The 14,938-nt window shown below is 46.3% G+C and overlaps 2 protein-coding genes across 3 annotated transcripts in view; both read left to right on the forward strand.

Annotated features, from left to right (window-relative positions):
- Positions 1 to 14,076, forward strand: part of LOC130520242 (NACHT, LRR and PYD domains-containing protein 12-like) — a 40,511-nt gene extending 26,435 nt beyond the window's left edge. Inside the window, exons 10-14 of the mRNA XM_057023941.1 lie at positions 6,594 to 6,767; positions 6,845 to 7,018; positions 12,135 to 12,308; positions 12,518 to 12,691; positions 13,223 to 14,076. Of these exons, the coding sequence (XP_056879921.1) occupies positions 6,594 to 6,767; positions 6,845 to 7,018; positions 12,135 to 12,308; positions 12,518 to 12,691; positions 13,223 to 13,412 (886 nt within the window). The 3' untranslated portion in view covers positions 13,413 to 14,076. The remainder of the gene's footprint in view (positions 1 to 6,593; positions 6,768 to 6,844; positions 7,019 to 12,134; positions 12,309 to 12,517; positions 12,692 to 13,222) is intronic.
- LOC130520239 (NLR family CARD domain-containing protein 3-like) lies at positions 393 to 5,685 on the forward strand. 2 transcript variants are annotated; one of them, XM_057023934.1, is made up of 5 exons: positions 393 to 438; positions 1,339 to 1,440; positions 2,799 to 2,911; positions 3,012 to 4,833; positions 5,509 to 5,685. In XM_057023934.1, the coding sequence occupies exons 2-4, from the start codon at positions 1,340 to 1,342 to the stop codon at positions 3,848 to 3,850; spliced, it is 1,053 nt and encodes a 350-aa protein (XP_056879914.1). In that variant the 5' UTR covers positions 393 to 438; position 1,339; the 3' UTR covers positions 3,851 to 4,833; positions 5,509 to 5,685. The 2 variants fall into 2 exon arrangements, with proteins under 2 accessions (XP_056879914.1, XP_056879915.1); XM_057023935.1 differs by lacking the exons at positions 393 to 438; positions 1,339 to 1,440 and adding an exon at positions 2,499 to 2,528.
- Positions 14,077 to 14,938: the final 862 nt, after the last annotated feature.

Here is a 14,938-nt window from a genome sequence, read left to right on the forward strand (position 1 = left end):
TGACGCATCATAAATCTTATTTATTTAACCAGGTTGAATAATGGTGGAGAATGGTGTCCGAAAAGCGTCTTTATTTTAAAGTGAACAAGAACAGTTCGGTCCGCGTTCACAGAGAGGCGGAGAGACCTCGACTGAGCCCAAAACAAGTCCGCTAGGAAAACTCTCCAAAATAGTCAAGCCACAGAAGTCAGGGTTTGGCGAAGAGGACGAAAACACTCCGCCGCTGGCAGACGGGAGTTCTGTCCTTAAATCTAACGGGAGATTGAAGAGAGACCGCAGGTGCGTGTGTCTGCGGGGCCAGCTGTGGCTGATGAGCGGCTCCTCCACGCCCCCTGTAGGTAGACACCAGCAACAACGGTCCCAGAAACTGGGAACCCAACAAACCAGTTTTTCAAAGTATTCCTTTCAGACTAAGCAGGAAGACTGAAGACCGACAAGGTGAGTGTAAACGAAGAGCATTATTGAAAAGAATTGACAGTTGTGTTTGGAGATAAAATCAAGATTTGATCCAACTAGACATTATATTTAGTTTTATCACAAAATATCATTATACATTATAAATAAATAGGTCTTATTTAACTTTCTTATAGTCTGGCTTTAGTTATAGTTGAATAGTCTTTCTAAGTGAAGTTTAGTTTATTTTTCTGCTCTTTGCTACTGATCCTAAAAGAACTTTAAACCCTCCCAGATGCTTTAATGGTAGTAATATATACGCCATAAAGCTGTTGATTAGGTTTTAAAAGTGAAAGTATTCTCTTCAGACAAAGCAGGAAGTTCAACCGTCCAGGATACAGCTGGATATTTTGGTATTACCTGTCAAACAACATCTAATCATCTGCAAGTTAGCATCTCTCAGCCGGGCCAATTTAAGACAATAAACTTTCAAAATAACTAAATAAATACATCCACACAGGATCACAGGACACCAACAGGATTTTTGGTTCATGTTGCACGTTTTCTCACAGTGGTTTATTGTTCTATGTTGTGGAACCACTGTGAAAGAAATGCAGGAGTGGGTGTCATTTCTTTCATCTATTTTAAATAGAGACGTTTGCTCTGGAAAGAACTTTAGAGCACATTCAGTGCTGCAGGATGAGGGGCTGGAAAAGGTGCCAGTTCTTTTCTCACTGCAGGGAACAGTTAAAAAAAGCAGCTTAAACTCTGAAAACATGAAAATTATACAGAGACATCATTGATTTATTGATTCAGTTGTTATCCAGAATGTATTAGAAATGTTCCTGTTTGATAAAAATGCAGTGAATTGGGATTATTGAACTACAACCTCTACAGATTATTTACCTTCATCACAGTCTCATCACTATTTCTGATGTTCCTCAGGATGGACGAGGACAGAGCAGAGTCCACAGTGCCCAGCTGTGTGTCCCTGAAGAGTGACCGGTCCAAAGATGGACTGATAAACTTCAGAAGTTCAGACAAAATGTAAGAAAACTAAAGTGTGATGATGTGTTTGTGTGCCAGCTGTTAGTCACATTAACAGCAGCAGGTTGTGAGTTTATTATCCGAGATGTTTAACACTTAAACCTCAGACCGTCATATAGTCAACAGTCCAGGTTACAGCTGGATATTTTGGTATTACCTGTCAACAACATCTAATCATCTGCAAGTTAGCATCTCTCAGCCGGGCCAATTTAAGACAATACTTTCAAAGTTTACTAACTAAATAAATAAATCCACACAGGATCACAGGACCAACAGGATTTTTGGTTCATGTTGCACGTTTTCTCACAGTGGTTTATTGTTCTATGTTGTGGAACCACTGTGAAAGAAATGCAGGAGTGGGTGTCATTTCTTTCATCTATTTTAAATAGAGCAGTGGTCTTTGAGGACTTGGATTATAGAAATAATTGAAGAGGGGAACAAAGGAGGGAAGTTAAAAAGTCCTGACTAGTATGTTTATGTAGCACCAAATCATTTATTGGCTGAGCTGAAGACAGTCCTTTCACCATGTTGGCCTGTGGAAAACCAGTGTTGTCGGCCCGATGGACCAGCGTCCCCGTCGTTGCCGGACCACCGTTGGCCACCAGTTGGGTTTTGGGATCAAAGTGGGGGCGTTTCCTGTATCCGGTTCTCCTCACGGATCCATGACTACAACATGTTGCTGCAAGTGCAGAGACGTTTGCTCTGGAAAGAACTTTAGAGCACATTCAGTGCTGCAGGATGAGGGGCTGGAAAAGGTGCCAGTTCTTTTCTCACTGCAGGGACAGTTAAAAAAAGCAGCTTAAACTCTGAAAACATGAAAATTATACAGAGACATCATTGATTTATTGATTCAGTTGTTATTCAGAATGTATTAGAAATGTTCCTGTTTGATAAAAATGCAGTGAATTGGGATTATTGAACTACAACCTCTACAGATTATTTACCTTCATCACAGTCTCATCACTATTTCTGATGTTTCCTCAGGATGGACGAGGACAGAGCAGAGTCCACAGTGCCCAGCTGTGTGTCCCTGAAGAGTGACCGGTCCAAAGAGATGGACTGATAAACTTCAGAAGTTCAGACCAAATGTAAGAAAACTAAAGCGTGATGATGTGTTTGTGTGCCAGCTGTTAGTCACATTAACAGCAGCAGGTTGTGAGTTTATTATTGGAGATGTTTAACACTTAAACCTCAGACAGTCATATAGTTACATACTTAATGTGAATATTGTTGATTAGAAACAAGAATCAGGTTTAAACTGAAAGATGAATTCAGACATAAATGCTGGAACAATATTGAGTCTTGATCAGGTTCTTTCATCCTATAAATCAAAGGACTAATAGAGATGTGTTTCATAGTGAGAGGGGGGAGCACATCCTATCAAACTGGGACCAGTCAGCTCCACCAGGAGAGTCCTCTTGTTCACAATCTGGAAGCAGATCTGGAGATGCTGAAATGAAGCCCAAACAAAGTAAAACTGTTCAATATAAAATTGAACTTGTGATGTCATGAATTTGTAGTTGTCTTGATGATTTATTATAGATGGAAATCATTGGTTTACTTATGTTCAGGAAGTGATCTGCTGGAGGTGATAGAAGGTCATAAGATGAGTCTGAAGAGAAGATGTGAACATGTGACTGAAGGAACTCATGAAGCAGGAAGTGGAACCCTGCTGAACACGATCTACACTGAGCTCTACATCACTGAGGGACAAAGTGAGGAGGTGGACACACAACATGAGGTGAGACAGCTTGAGAGAACCTCCAAGAAGAACATCCAGGACACTCCAATCAAGTGCCAGGACATCTTCAAAGTCTTATCTGAGCAACAGAGACACATCAGAGTGGTTCTGACCAACGGTGTCGCCGGCGTTGGAAAAACCTTCTCAGTGCAGAAGTTCAGTCTGGACTGGGCAGAAGGTTTGGAGAACCAAGACATCAGTCTGGTGCTTCCGCTCTCATGCAGGGAGCTGAACTTGATCAGAGATGAGCAGCACAGTCTTCTCTCACTGCTTCATGTTTTCCATCCAACATTACAGAAGATCAGAGCAGAAGATCTGACTGTCTGGAAACTTCTGTTCATCTTTGATGGCCTGGATGAAAGCAGATTTTCACTGGATTTCAACAAGCATCAGCTCATCTCTGATGTCACACAAGTATCGTCCGTTGGCGTGCTCCTGGTGAACCTCATCCAGGGGAACCTGCTTCCCTCAGCTCTCATCTGGATCACCTCCAGACCTGCAGCAGCCTATCAGATTCCTCCCTCGTGTGTTGACAGGATCACAGAAGACGAGGCTTCACTGACTCCCAGAAGGAGGAGTACTTCAGGAGGAGGTTCGGTGATGAAGATCTGTCCAAGAGAATCATCTCACACATCAAGGCCTCCAGGAGCCTCCACATCATGTGTCTGATCCCAGTTTTCTGCTGGATCACTGCTATAGTTCTGGAGGACATGATGACCAGAGACCAGAGAGGAGAGCTGCCCAAAACCCTGACTGACCTCTACTCACACTTCCTGAGGGTTCAGATAAAGAGGAAGAAGCAGAAGTATGGAGGAAAGCAGAGACCAAAGGAACTGATTAAGGCTGATAAAAAACTCCTTCTGAAGTTGGGTCGGCTGGCGTTTGAACAACTGGAGAAAGGAAACATCATGTTCTACTCAGAAGACCTGGAGCGATGTGGACTGGACGTCTCCGAGGTGTCGGTGTACTCAGGAGTTTGTACAGAGATCTTCAAAAGAGAGAGTGTGATCTTCCAGAAATCAGTCTACTGCTTTGTTCATCTGAGCATTCAGGAGTTTCTGGCTGCCGTCTACATGTTCCACTGTTACACCAGGAAAGACACAGTGGTTATAAATAAGTTCCTAAAATATTCGAAACCAAACCGTTTTTCCTGGTTTACATTGTTGTTTGCAAAAAACAATCAAGTCAAATCTCTTGATGACTTCCTCAGGAGAACACTAATGAAATCTCTTGAAAAAAAATGGCCACCTGGACTTGTTTGTTCGCTTCCTTCATGGTCTCTCTCTGGAGTCCAATCAGAGGATCTTGGGTGGACTGTTGGATCAGAGGAACAGCCACCCAGAAACCATCCAGAAGGTCCTCAACAACCTGAAGGAGGTGAACAGTGATGAAATCTCCCCAGACAGAAGCATCAACATCTTCCACTGTCTGATGGAGATGAAGGATCAGTCAGTCCATCAGGAGATCCAAGAGTTCCTAAAGTCAAAGAGGAAATCACAGAGGAGACTGTCAGAGATCCACTGTTCAGCTCTGGCCTACCTGCTGCAGATGTCAGAGGAGGTTCTGGATGAGCTGAACCTGCAGCAGTACAACACCTCAGTGGAGGGACGACGTCGCCTGATTCCAGCTGTGAGGAACTGCAGGAAGGCCGAGTAAGTAAAGATGTTTGGGGCCGGATTCAAGATTTTTGGCATTGTATTCAAACAACAGAAAAACACATTTTAACTAATGACACGTGACTATTTTGCTTCATTTGTTCAACGTAAAAACAGCCGGCCTCGTTGGTTTAAATGGGTGTTTTAGGTCTTTGTGGCGGTTCCGTTTGGAGCCTTTATGTGACCCACAAAGTTGTTTGACCCTTTCGACACCTGTTAGGTGGCAACTTCATCACTAGCAACAAAAGGTGCAGTGAAAATGATTTGAAGGAAAACAGGCAGATATAACAGAAGCTGAGGGCAATCGATGCAACCAGAGACTCTGATGTCATCGATCGGATCGCTGAATTAAGACTTGACGCACGATCGTACAAATTGTATGAAATGCAAAATATCCAAAGAGCCGATAGACAGATAAAAAGATGCACGTTTCTTAAACCATTTGCTATAATCATTTTAAATATTGAGTAATTATGAGCTGTTCTAAAATAAGACAAATGTTGAGAATAATTCAGTTGCATTTCAGATCTGATGGTCGTTCAAACTGTTGCTCTACGATGTTGAATTTAGCTTTTCCAGGAAATGAGCTACATTTGTGTTGAGGTAGATTCTCAGATAAGTTGATTAGAAATCCCAAAGTTTGACTCACTATTTTTGTTTCATACACAACAGACTGTCTGGTAGTGTTCTTTCAACGAGTCATTGGGAAGTTGTGGCCTCAGCAATGACGTCAAACCCTTCTCATCTACGGGAGCTGAGCTTAAGCGAGAACCAAAGCCTGACAGATGCCGGAGTAAAGTTACTGTCTTCTGCAATGATGCATCCAAACTGCAGACTGGAGACGCTCAGGTCAGGAGGCCTCTGTTGGTCTTTTCTAAATTTCTTTACATTTTCTGCTTTTCTCTTCATTTTCATATTTAGAAATGTGTTTTTATTTGCCCCATTTCTTGGTTTTCTAGGTTGTCGCTCTGCAGTTTATCAGAGATCAGCTGTGACTCTCTGGCCTCGGCGCTGAGGTCCAATCCCTCCCATCTGAGGGTTCTGGAGCTGAGTCAGAACCAGCTGAAGGATCCAGCAGTGAAGCTGCTCTGTTCTGGACTGGAGAGTCTAAACTGTAAGCTGGAGACTCTCAGGTCAGCTTTCTTTTATCTTCGACATAACAACTAAACAATGAAAGGCTTCAAGATAAACTCCATTACTTTGGAGAAGAGAAGTGTAGTATGAATTTAAATGAGCCATTGAAAGTCAATTTTATAGATACTTTTTAAGTATATTGTTGCTGTAATATCCCAGTTTATCAGTGGGGGCCAGAGCTCTCCTGACTCCAAGGGCCCTGATTAAATAATGAAATAAAATGAAATAATGATTTTGAGCAAGTGTAATATGACTTTTCCTCCAATAAGAGATCATTTCTTGCCATGATTCCTTATCCAGACTGAGTGGCTGCAGTTTATCAGAGATCAGCTTTGACTCTCTGGCCTCGGCGCTGAGGTCCAATCCCTCCCATCTGAGGGTTCTGGAGCTGAGTCAGAACCAGCTGAAGGATCCAGCAGTGAAGCTGCTCTGGGACTTTCTCCAGGATCCTCTCTGTAGCTGGAGACTCTCAGGTATGCAGTAAATTAAATACTGAAATGAAATAGAATTAAAGCTGATCTGGTTTATGGTGGCAGAAAGAACTGCCGGCTTTTCTAAACCAACACTAAATGATGACTGTATGTGCAAGAACTGTAAAATGGCATCTTTTATCTGTCATTCAGATTAAACCACTGCAGTTTATCAGAGATCAGCTGTAACTCTCTGGCCTGGGCGCTGAGGTCCAATCCCTCCCATCTGAGGGTTCTGGACCTGAATTACAACCAGCTGAAGGATCCAGCAGTGAATCTGTTCTGTGGTTTTCTCCAGGATCCTCTCTGTAAGCTGGAGACTCTCAGGTCAGTCACCCTCCATTCAGTTCTGGAATTAAGATCATGTGAAAGTGCCAAATATAAATTTTTTTTTTTTTGGTCAGGTTGTCACAATGCAGTTTATCAGAGATCAGCTGTGACTCTTTGGCCTCGGCGCTGAGGTCCAATCCCTCCCATCTGAAGGTTCTGGACCTGAGTCAGAACCAGCTGCAGGATCCAGGAGTGAAGGTGCTCTGTGGTTTTCTCCAGGATCCTCTCTGTGAGCTGGAGACTCTCAGGTCAGTCAGAGATGATCCAGTACTTGCCCAGGTGTAACTAGTTAGACAATAAATGTTTACATGTTTGATCTTTGTTATAAACGTAGTGTTACAGTTCTCAGAAAAAAGACCACACAGGACAGATTTGCAGTATTAAATTGGTTGAGGACATCTGTCCCATGTGAGGATGGTCATCAATGACTAGAAAGGAAGTATCAGTTGTAGATTTGTCTTGTTTTATTTTAGGCTGGCCACAAAACCGCCCAAACATCCATCCATCCACCGCTTATCCGGGGTCGGGTCGCGGGGGCAGCAGCCTAAGGAGAAAAGCCCAGACTTCCTTCTCCCCAGCTACTTCCTCTAGCTCCTCCGGAGGGATCCCCAGGCGTTCCCAGACCAGTCGAGAGACATAGTCTCTCCAACGTGTCCTGGGTCTTCCCGGGGGTCTCCTACCGGAGGGACATGCCCTGAACACCTCACCAGGGAGGTGTCCAGGGGGCATCCTAACTAGATGCCCAAGCCACCTCATCTGGCTCCTCTCAACGCGGAGGAGCAGCGACTCTACTCCGAGCTCCTCCCGGATGGCAGAGCTTCTCACCCTATCTCTAAGGAGAGCCAGCCAGCCAGGAAGCTCCAGCCTAGGGAGGTTTCAGTCGCTTGTACCCGTGATCTTGTTCTTTCGGTCATTACCCAAAGCTCATGACCATAGGTGAGGGTAGGAACGAAGATCGACCGGTAAATCGAGAGCTTCGCCTTTCGGCTCAGCTCTCTCTTCACCACTACGGACCGGTGCAGAGTCCGCATTACTGCAGACGCCGCACCGATCCGCCTGTCGATCTCCCGCTCCATTCTTCCCTCACTCGTGAACAAGACCCCGAGGTACTTGAACTCCTCCACTTGGGGCAGGATCTCCTCCTTGACCCGGAGAAGGCACTCCCTTTTTCCGGTTGAGAACCATGGCCTCGGATTTGGAGGTGCTGATTTTCATCCCAGTCGCTTCACATGCGGCGGCGAACCGATCCAGTTTTAGTTGGAGGTCACAGGCCGATGACGCCAACAGGACCACATCATCCGCAAAAAGCAGAGACCCGATCCTGAGGTCACCAAACCGGATCCCCTCAACACCAGGACTGCATCTAGAAATTCTGTCCATAAAAATTATGAACAGAATCGGTGACAAAGGGCAGCCCTGGCGGAGGCCAACCCTCACCGGAAACGAGTTCGACTTACTGCAGCAATTCGGACCAAACTCTGGCACCGATCGTACAGGGAGCGGACGGCCCGTATAAGCGGGCCCGACACCCCATACTCTCGGAGAACCCCCCACAGGACCCCCCGAGGGACACGGTCGAATGCCTTCTCCAAGTCCACAAAACACATGTTGGCTGGTTGGGCAAACTCCCATGCACCCTCGAAGACCCTGCTGAGGGTGTAGAGCTGGTCCACTGTTCCACGCCCAGGACGAAAACCACATTGCTCCTCCTGAATCCGAGGTTCGACTATCCGGCGGACCCTCCTCTCCAGTACCCCTGAATAGACCTTACCAGGGAGGCTGAGGAGTGTGATCCCCCTATAGTTGGAACACACCCTCCGGCCCCCCTTCTTAAAAAGAGGGACTACCACCCCGGTCTGCCAATCCAGCGGCACTGCCCCCGATGTCCACGCGATGTTGCAGAGTCGAGTCAACCACGACAGCCCTACAACATCCAGAGCCTTAAGGAACTCCGGGCGGATCTCATCCACCCCCGGGGCCCTGCCACCGAGGAGTTTTTTGACTACCTCGGCAACTTCAGCCCCGGAGATATGAGAGCCCATCTCCAGGTCCCCAGGCCCTACTTCCTCACTGGAAGGCGTGTTGGTGGGATTGAGGAGGTCCTCGAAGTATTCCTTCCACCGATCCACAACATCCTGAGTTGAAGTCAGCAGCACACCATCACCACTATACACAGTGTTGACAGTGCACTGCTTCCCCTTCCTCAGACGCCGGATGGTGGTCCAGAACCTTTTCGAGGCCGTCCGAAAGTCGTTCTTCATGGCCTCACCGAACTCTTCCCATGCCCGGGTCTTTGCCTCGGCAACAGCCGTAGCTGCACTCCGCTTGGCACGCCGGTACCCATCTGCTTCCTCAGGAGTCCCACAGTCCAGTAAGGCCCGATACGACTCCTTCTTCAGCTTGACGGCATCCCTCACCGCTGGTGTCCACCAGCGGGTTCGGGCATTGCCACCACGACAGGCACCAACCACCTTGCAGCCACAGCACCGGTCAGCCGCTTCAACAATGGAGGCAAGGAACATGGTCCACTCGGACTCAATGTCCCCCGCCTCCCCCAGGACATGGTCAAAGCTCTCCTGGAGGCGTGAGTTGAAGCTCCTTCTGACGGGAGACTCTGCCAGGCGTTCCCAGCAGACCCTCACAACACATTTGGGCCTGCCAGGTCTGTCCGGCAACCTTCTCCACCATCGGAGCCAACTCACCACCAGGTGGTGATCAGTTGACAGCTCCGCCCCTCTCTTCACCCGAGTGTCCAGAACATGCGGCCGCAAATCCGATGACACAACCACAAAGTCGATCATCGATCTGCGGCCTAAGGCGTCCTGGTGCCAAGTGCACATGTGGACGCCTTTATGTCTGAACAAGGTGTTCGTTATGGACAATCTGAGACGAGCACAGAAGTCCAGTAACAAAACACCACTCGGGTTCAGATCAGGGGGGCCGTTCTTCCCAATCACACCTCTCCAGGTCACAATGTCATTGCCAACGTGAGCATTGAAGTCACCCAGGAGGACGAGAGGAGCCCCCAGAAGGAGCACTCTCCAGCACTCCCTCTAAGGACTCCAAAAAGGGTGGATACGCTGAACTGCTGTTTGGACCATAGGCACAAACAACAGTCAGGATCCGTCCCCCCACCCGAAGGCGAAGGGAGGCTACCCTCTCATCCACCGGGGTAAACTCCAATATGCAGGCACTGAGCTGGGGAGCAACGAGAATTGCCACCCCTGCCCGTCGCCTCTCACCATCGGCAACTCCAGAGTGGTAGAGAGTCCAACCCCTCTCGAGAAGACTGGTTCCAGAGCCCTTGCTGTGCGTCGAGGTGAGGCCAACTATATCTAGTCGGAACTTCTCAACCTCGCGCACCAACTCAGGCTCCTTTCCCACCAGAGAGGTGACATTCCATGTCCCTAGAGCCAGTTTATGCAGCCGGGGATCAGACCGCCAAGGTCCCTGCCTCCGGCTGCTACCCAACACACAATGCACCCGACCCCTTGGCCCTCCTGCAGGTGGTGAGCCCACGGGAAGGGGGTCCCATGTTATCTCTTCGGGCTGTGTCCGGCCGGACTCCATGGGCAGAGGTCCGGCCACCAGGCGCTCGCCAACGTGCCCCGCCCCCAGGCCTGGCTCCAGGAGGGGGCCTCGGTGACCCGCATCCGGGCAAGGGAAACATAGGACCAAAGCTGTTCTTCATCATTAGGAGGTCTGGGCTACGCTTCGTCTGATCCCTCACCTAGGACCTGTTTGCCATGGGTGGCCCTACCAGGGGCATATAGCCCCAGACAACGGAGCTCCTGGGATCATTGGGACACGCAAACCCCTCCACCACGATAAGGTGGTAGCCCAGGGAGGGGACCGCCCAAACATTCAGACAAAAAAAACGCCCAAACATTCAGACAAATCAAAAATGGTTCTTCCTGTCTTTTAAAGATCAGAAGGAAAACTAGAAAACCCAAAAAGAAAGCTGCTGCAGTGTGCCATGCCCCTTCTCTACTGAGAAACCCCATCCCAAAAAAAAGAAAAGCCCAAGTGTGAAGTGAGCACCCTGTTAAACCTTGGTACCGAAAGCCTGCAATCATTCTCATCTGAGGTGGCTTCATTCCAGCCAGAAGCCCAAACCTGCCTCCCTCTTAAAGGGGCAGCAGGTCAGTCCAACCACAGAAACCTTCATGAAGATCTGAAGCTTTCAGCATCCACAATTGTTGCACCTCACTTCCATTGGAGTCCAAATCAGGAGTCAACAAGTTGATTCTACACCGATTCTACACAATGCAACCATTTTAAAAATGTTTCCATGCATACGTTTTCACACATTTTTATATAAATCTGTTTGTTCATCGCCTCCTTCTTTTTTAATGATCATTAAAGAAAATGACTTATTTGAGTTTTTTCCTCACAAATATGACTTTCTATGAACAATGCAATAAATGCAGCTTGCAATCTAAGACAATATGGAAGTATGTGTATATAATAGTAGTGGAAGTAGTAGAATACATCAACCAAAAATCCTAATTTTCTATAATATAATATAAAACAGTAGAGAAGACTCTTTCTGCAGAGACACTGGTGGCAGGAATGCAGAAGTATCACTTGCTCAACTTGGAAGGTGGAGCACCATGGAAGTGGTGGAGAACCATGAAACTTGCTAAGCTCCACCTCAGCTCCAGAGACTGGCTGAGCTGGAGCTGTGGCACCAGGTATCGCCCAGAAGAGCCTCCAACAAACAAGCTCTTCTCTTGGGAGGAGAGGGCTTTGAATCTCAGCTCAGTGTGCTTGTCTCTAGTAGGTGGCAGCTGCCCCTTTTCCTGAGGTCCTTGTTGATGCCCTGAGGGGAATTGATGCTCCTGCAATGTTTTCTGGCAGCATTGAGCTTGCAGTGGGGCAATCAAACACACTGTGGGGGGCTCTCTTTCCTTCTCTCATCTGGAGAACAAGTGACACCAGCTGCCAATCATTGTTGGAGAAATGTGCAGTCAGGGGAACGATGCGTCCAGACTATAGCCACCCTTCCAGCATCCAGCAGTATCTAAAACCTTTGATTTGGTTTCACCAGAGAGTGTAGGGATTGCAGGGTCGCTGCAGCATCGCCCACAAGCTATCAGGAGTGGGTCGCTTTGTCCCAACTCCTGACAAGAGTTGAGTGCTATTGAGAAATGTGGTTTCACAAACTTGGAAGGTATTTTGACCTACACACACTTTACGGTACATACGGTGTAGATCTTGTCCAACTGCCCTGAAAGAACCCAAAATACGAACATACGGCAGATAAGCCGGTGCAGGACGCGAGGTTTGTTGCTTGTAAGCTGTGTTTTGCTCTGGTACATGTTGATTTTTATTTGTCTTCTCTCAAAATAATTGTTATTTTAGACTAAGGGACCGCAGTTTATCAGAGACCAGCTGTGATTCTGTGGCCTCAGCTCTGAAGTCCAACCTCTCCCATCTGAGGGTTCTGGACCTGAGCTACAACACGTTGCAGGATTCAGGAGTGAAGCGGCTCTGTTCTGGACTGGAGAGTCCAAACTGTAAACTGGAGATGCTCAGGTCAGTCTTCATTTTTCTACCTATATACCAGCTGCTAAGATGGTGAAGTGAGGCTGTTCTCAACACTGCTGCTGTGATGCACCACATTAAAAAAATTCCTTGTAATATCGTGAATTCAGGTCTGACCCAACTAAGAACTAACGTAGGTTTAGTACTGACGCAGATAACATGCAGAACTGCACCGTATAACCTTATCCTGCATTTTTCAGATTAGACTACTGCAGGTTATCAGAGATCAGCTGTGGCTCTCTGGCCTCGGCGCTGAGGTCCAATCCCTCCCATCTCAGAGAGCTGGACCTAAGTTGGAACCAGCTGCAGGATTCAGGAGTGAAGCTGCTCTGTGGTTTTCTCCACTTTCCAAACTGCCGACTGGAAACTCTGAGGTAAACACCATTCTCAAAAATGTCCATTATTCCATCCGAGGGTCCTCACACTTTCTGAGTGTGTGTGTTGTGCCCAGTTCCTTCAGGAGGGAGGGCCACACGGGGACCACTTATTCATGATAAATTGATTTAAGGACAATGAAAAAGCCGACAGATGGTAACCAAAATTAGACAAAACTACGTGAGGTTGCCTGGTAGACACCAGCCAACGAGGAGGGAGATGGTGAGGGGGACAGGAAGTCATCTAAGACAGGTTGTGCCTTTAAAGATGAGCCACAGGTGAGATGGATCTCCATGATGAGATGGGAGGGAAAGAGGTGGGGAGAACCTGGGAAGAGTGAGGGCCAGAACAATATATATTCTCCTTTGGAACAGTGTAAACCTGAGAGGTTGGAATTGTGGTAATTACATTTTACTATCATTTTTAACCTGTAACTAAATTAAATATTTACAGATCATGCCTTTGATTAATGTTTCAGATTAATGCTGGTTTCACTTATAACCTTATAAAAGTTTCCCTTCTTTATTTAGATTAAGGAGCTGCAGTTTATCAAAGATCAGCTGTGTCTCTCTGGCCTCGGCGCTGAGGTCCAATCCCTCCCATCTCAGAGAACTGGACCTGAGTCGGAACCAGCTGCAGGATTCAGAGCTGAAGCTGCTGTCTGATCTCGTAGAGAATCCACACTATGGGCTGAAGACATTGAGTCATAGCTGGTGGTAGCCAGTCAACTCCCGCTCATCTGCTGCATCACTCACTGGCACTGGTGAAGAGCATCTGTGGAAACATCTGCCGTCTACTCCGTCCATAGATGAAAAATTCAGTTTTTAAAAAGTGGTGGTGGACTTTCAGGAGATCAGTCGATGGTCGACAAAGCAGAAGCAGCTTCGCCTTGAAGTTAAATTAGTTCCTGGTATCACACAATGCATCTTTATAAAGTTCTAAATGGCTCCTCGGCCACTCTTATAAGCATGGAAACATTCTCTTAATTGTCTCTTCAAATGTCTGTATTATACGTTACTATTTTACATCATGCCTTCAGAATCTTTAGGGTTTAGTATTTACTGTATCTGTGACATGGAGCATTGGAATATTTCAGCTGCAGCCAGCAAAAACCCATCAGAATGACGGCTATCGGTGGGAACCGCAGGTCATTTGACTTTAGTCAGTCTGCTCAATGTTATATGATTTATTGCAATCTAATAAAAACAAATAATAAATGTGGGAAATAGTAAATAAAAAGAAGCAAAATGACCAAATAAAATTCCCATGTATACTGTAAATTTAAAGATGTCAAGAATGGAATATCAGCTTAAATGCAATCAAACATAAAGTGAAAAGGCCTCCTTTAAGTTTACTGCAAAAATAAACACAAAATCAAAAGCGACACGCGGCAAAAACGTCTCATTCTCTCTTCTGTCTCCACTCATTCTTTTATATTCTCTTAAGATAATGGGGACGGGGTCGTGTGATAACAAAACAACCTAATTGGGAACTATATTTTTGTTGCAAGAACTTTGGCTCTTCAGAAATGTCTATGTTGGCTTCCACAGATTGTGCATCCACTAGAAACTCAGTGTTTTTGAGGAACTACCAGGAGTGGCTGGAGTGGAGGCCAATGACGCTATAGCTACATATAGCTACATATAGATCACTGCTATCCTCAACCCAAAAGACCACCAGTTGGCGCAGCAATACTAAAGATAGGAGGTTGTGGTGGTTGCGCAGACGCGGAGTGATATCACGCACAAACGTGCCCTATGTTCTATATACCGTATTTTCGCGACCATAGGGTGCACCGTATTAAAAGGTGCAACCTCAGTTACGGGTGCTATTTTTGTATTTAACACATACATCAGGCAATTATAGGGCGCGGGCATGGTAAAACATAGTTATCCAATGTAGTTTTCTGTGTCAACTGGACGCTTTTTTATTCTCTATTGAAGAAGTTTCTTCAGTTCTGAAGGCCACCGCAGTATAAGGGGCCCCGTCCAGGTTGGAGAAAATTTAAGACTTAAGTGTGCCATGTGGTCGCGAAAATCTCTTTCAATTTGCTGTTCAAGATCAGATACCACCAGGTATAATTCATCCTCTAAATTTTCACAATTTCTTATTCTGTCAGGCTGTTTTTAAACCTTTGGCAACATAAAATATAGTACTCAACTGGTATTATGTCAGGCTGGTTTACATCACATTACAGAAGCCAGCAGAAATAAAGCACAACAGTTACACAGACTACGCAAAATAAT

This window comes from Takifugu flavidus, unplaced genomic scaffold (assembly GCF_003711565.1).
Source record: "Takifugu flavidus isolate HTHZ2018 unplaced genomic scaffold, ASM371156v2 ctg314, whole genome shotgun sequence".
Lineage (NCBI taxonomy): Eukaryota > Metazoa > Chordata > Actinopteri > Tetraodontiformes > Tetraodontidae > Takifugu > Takifugu flavidus.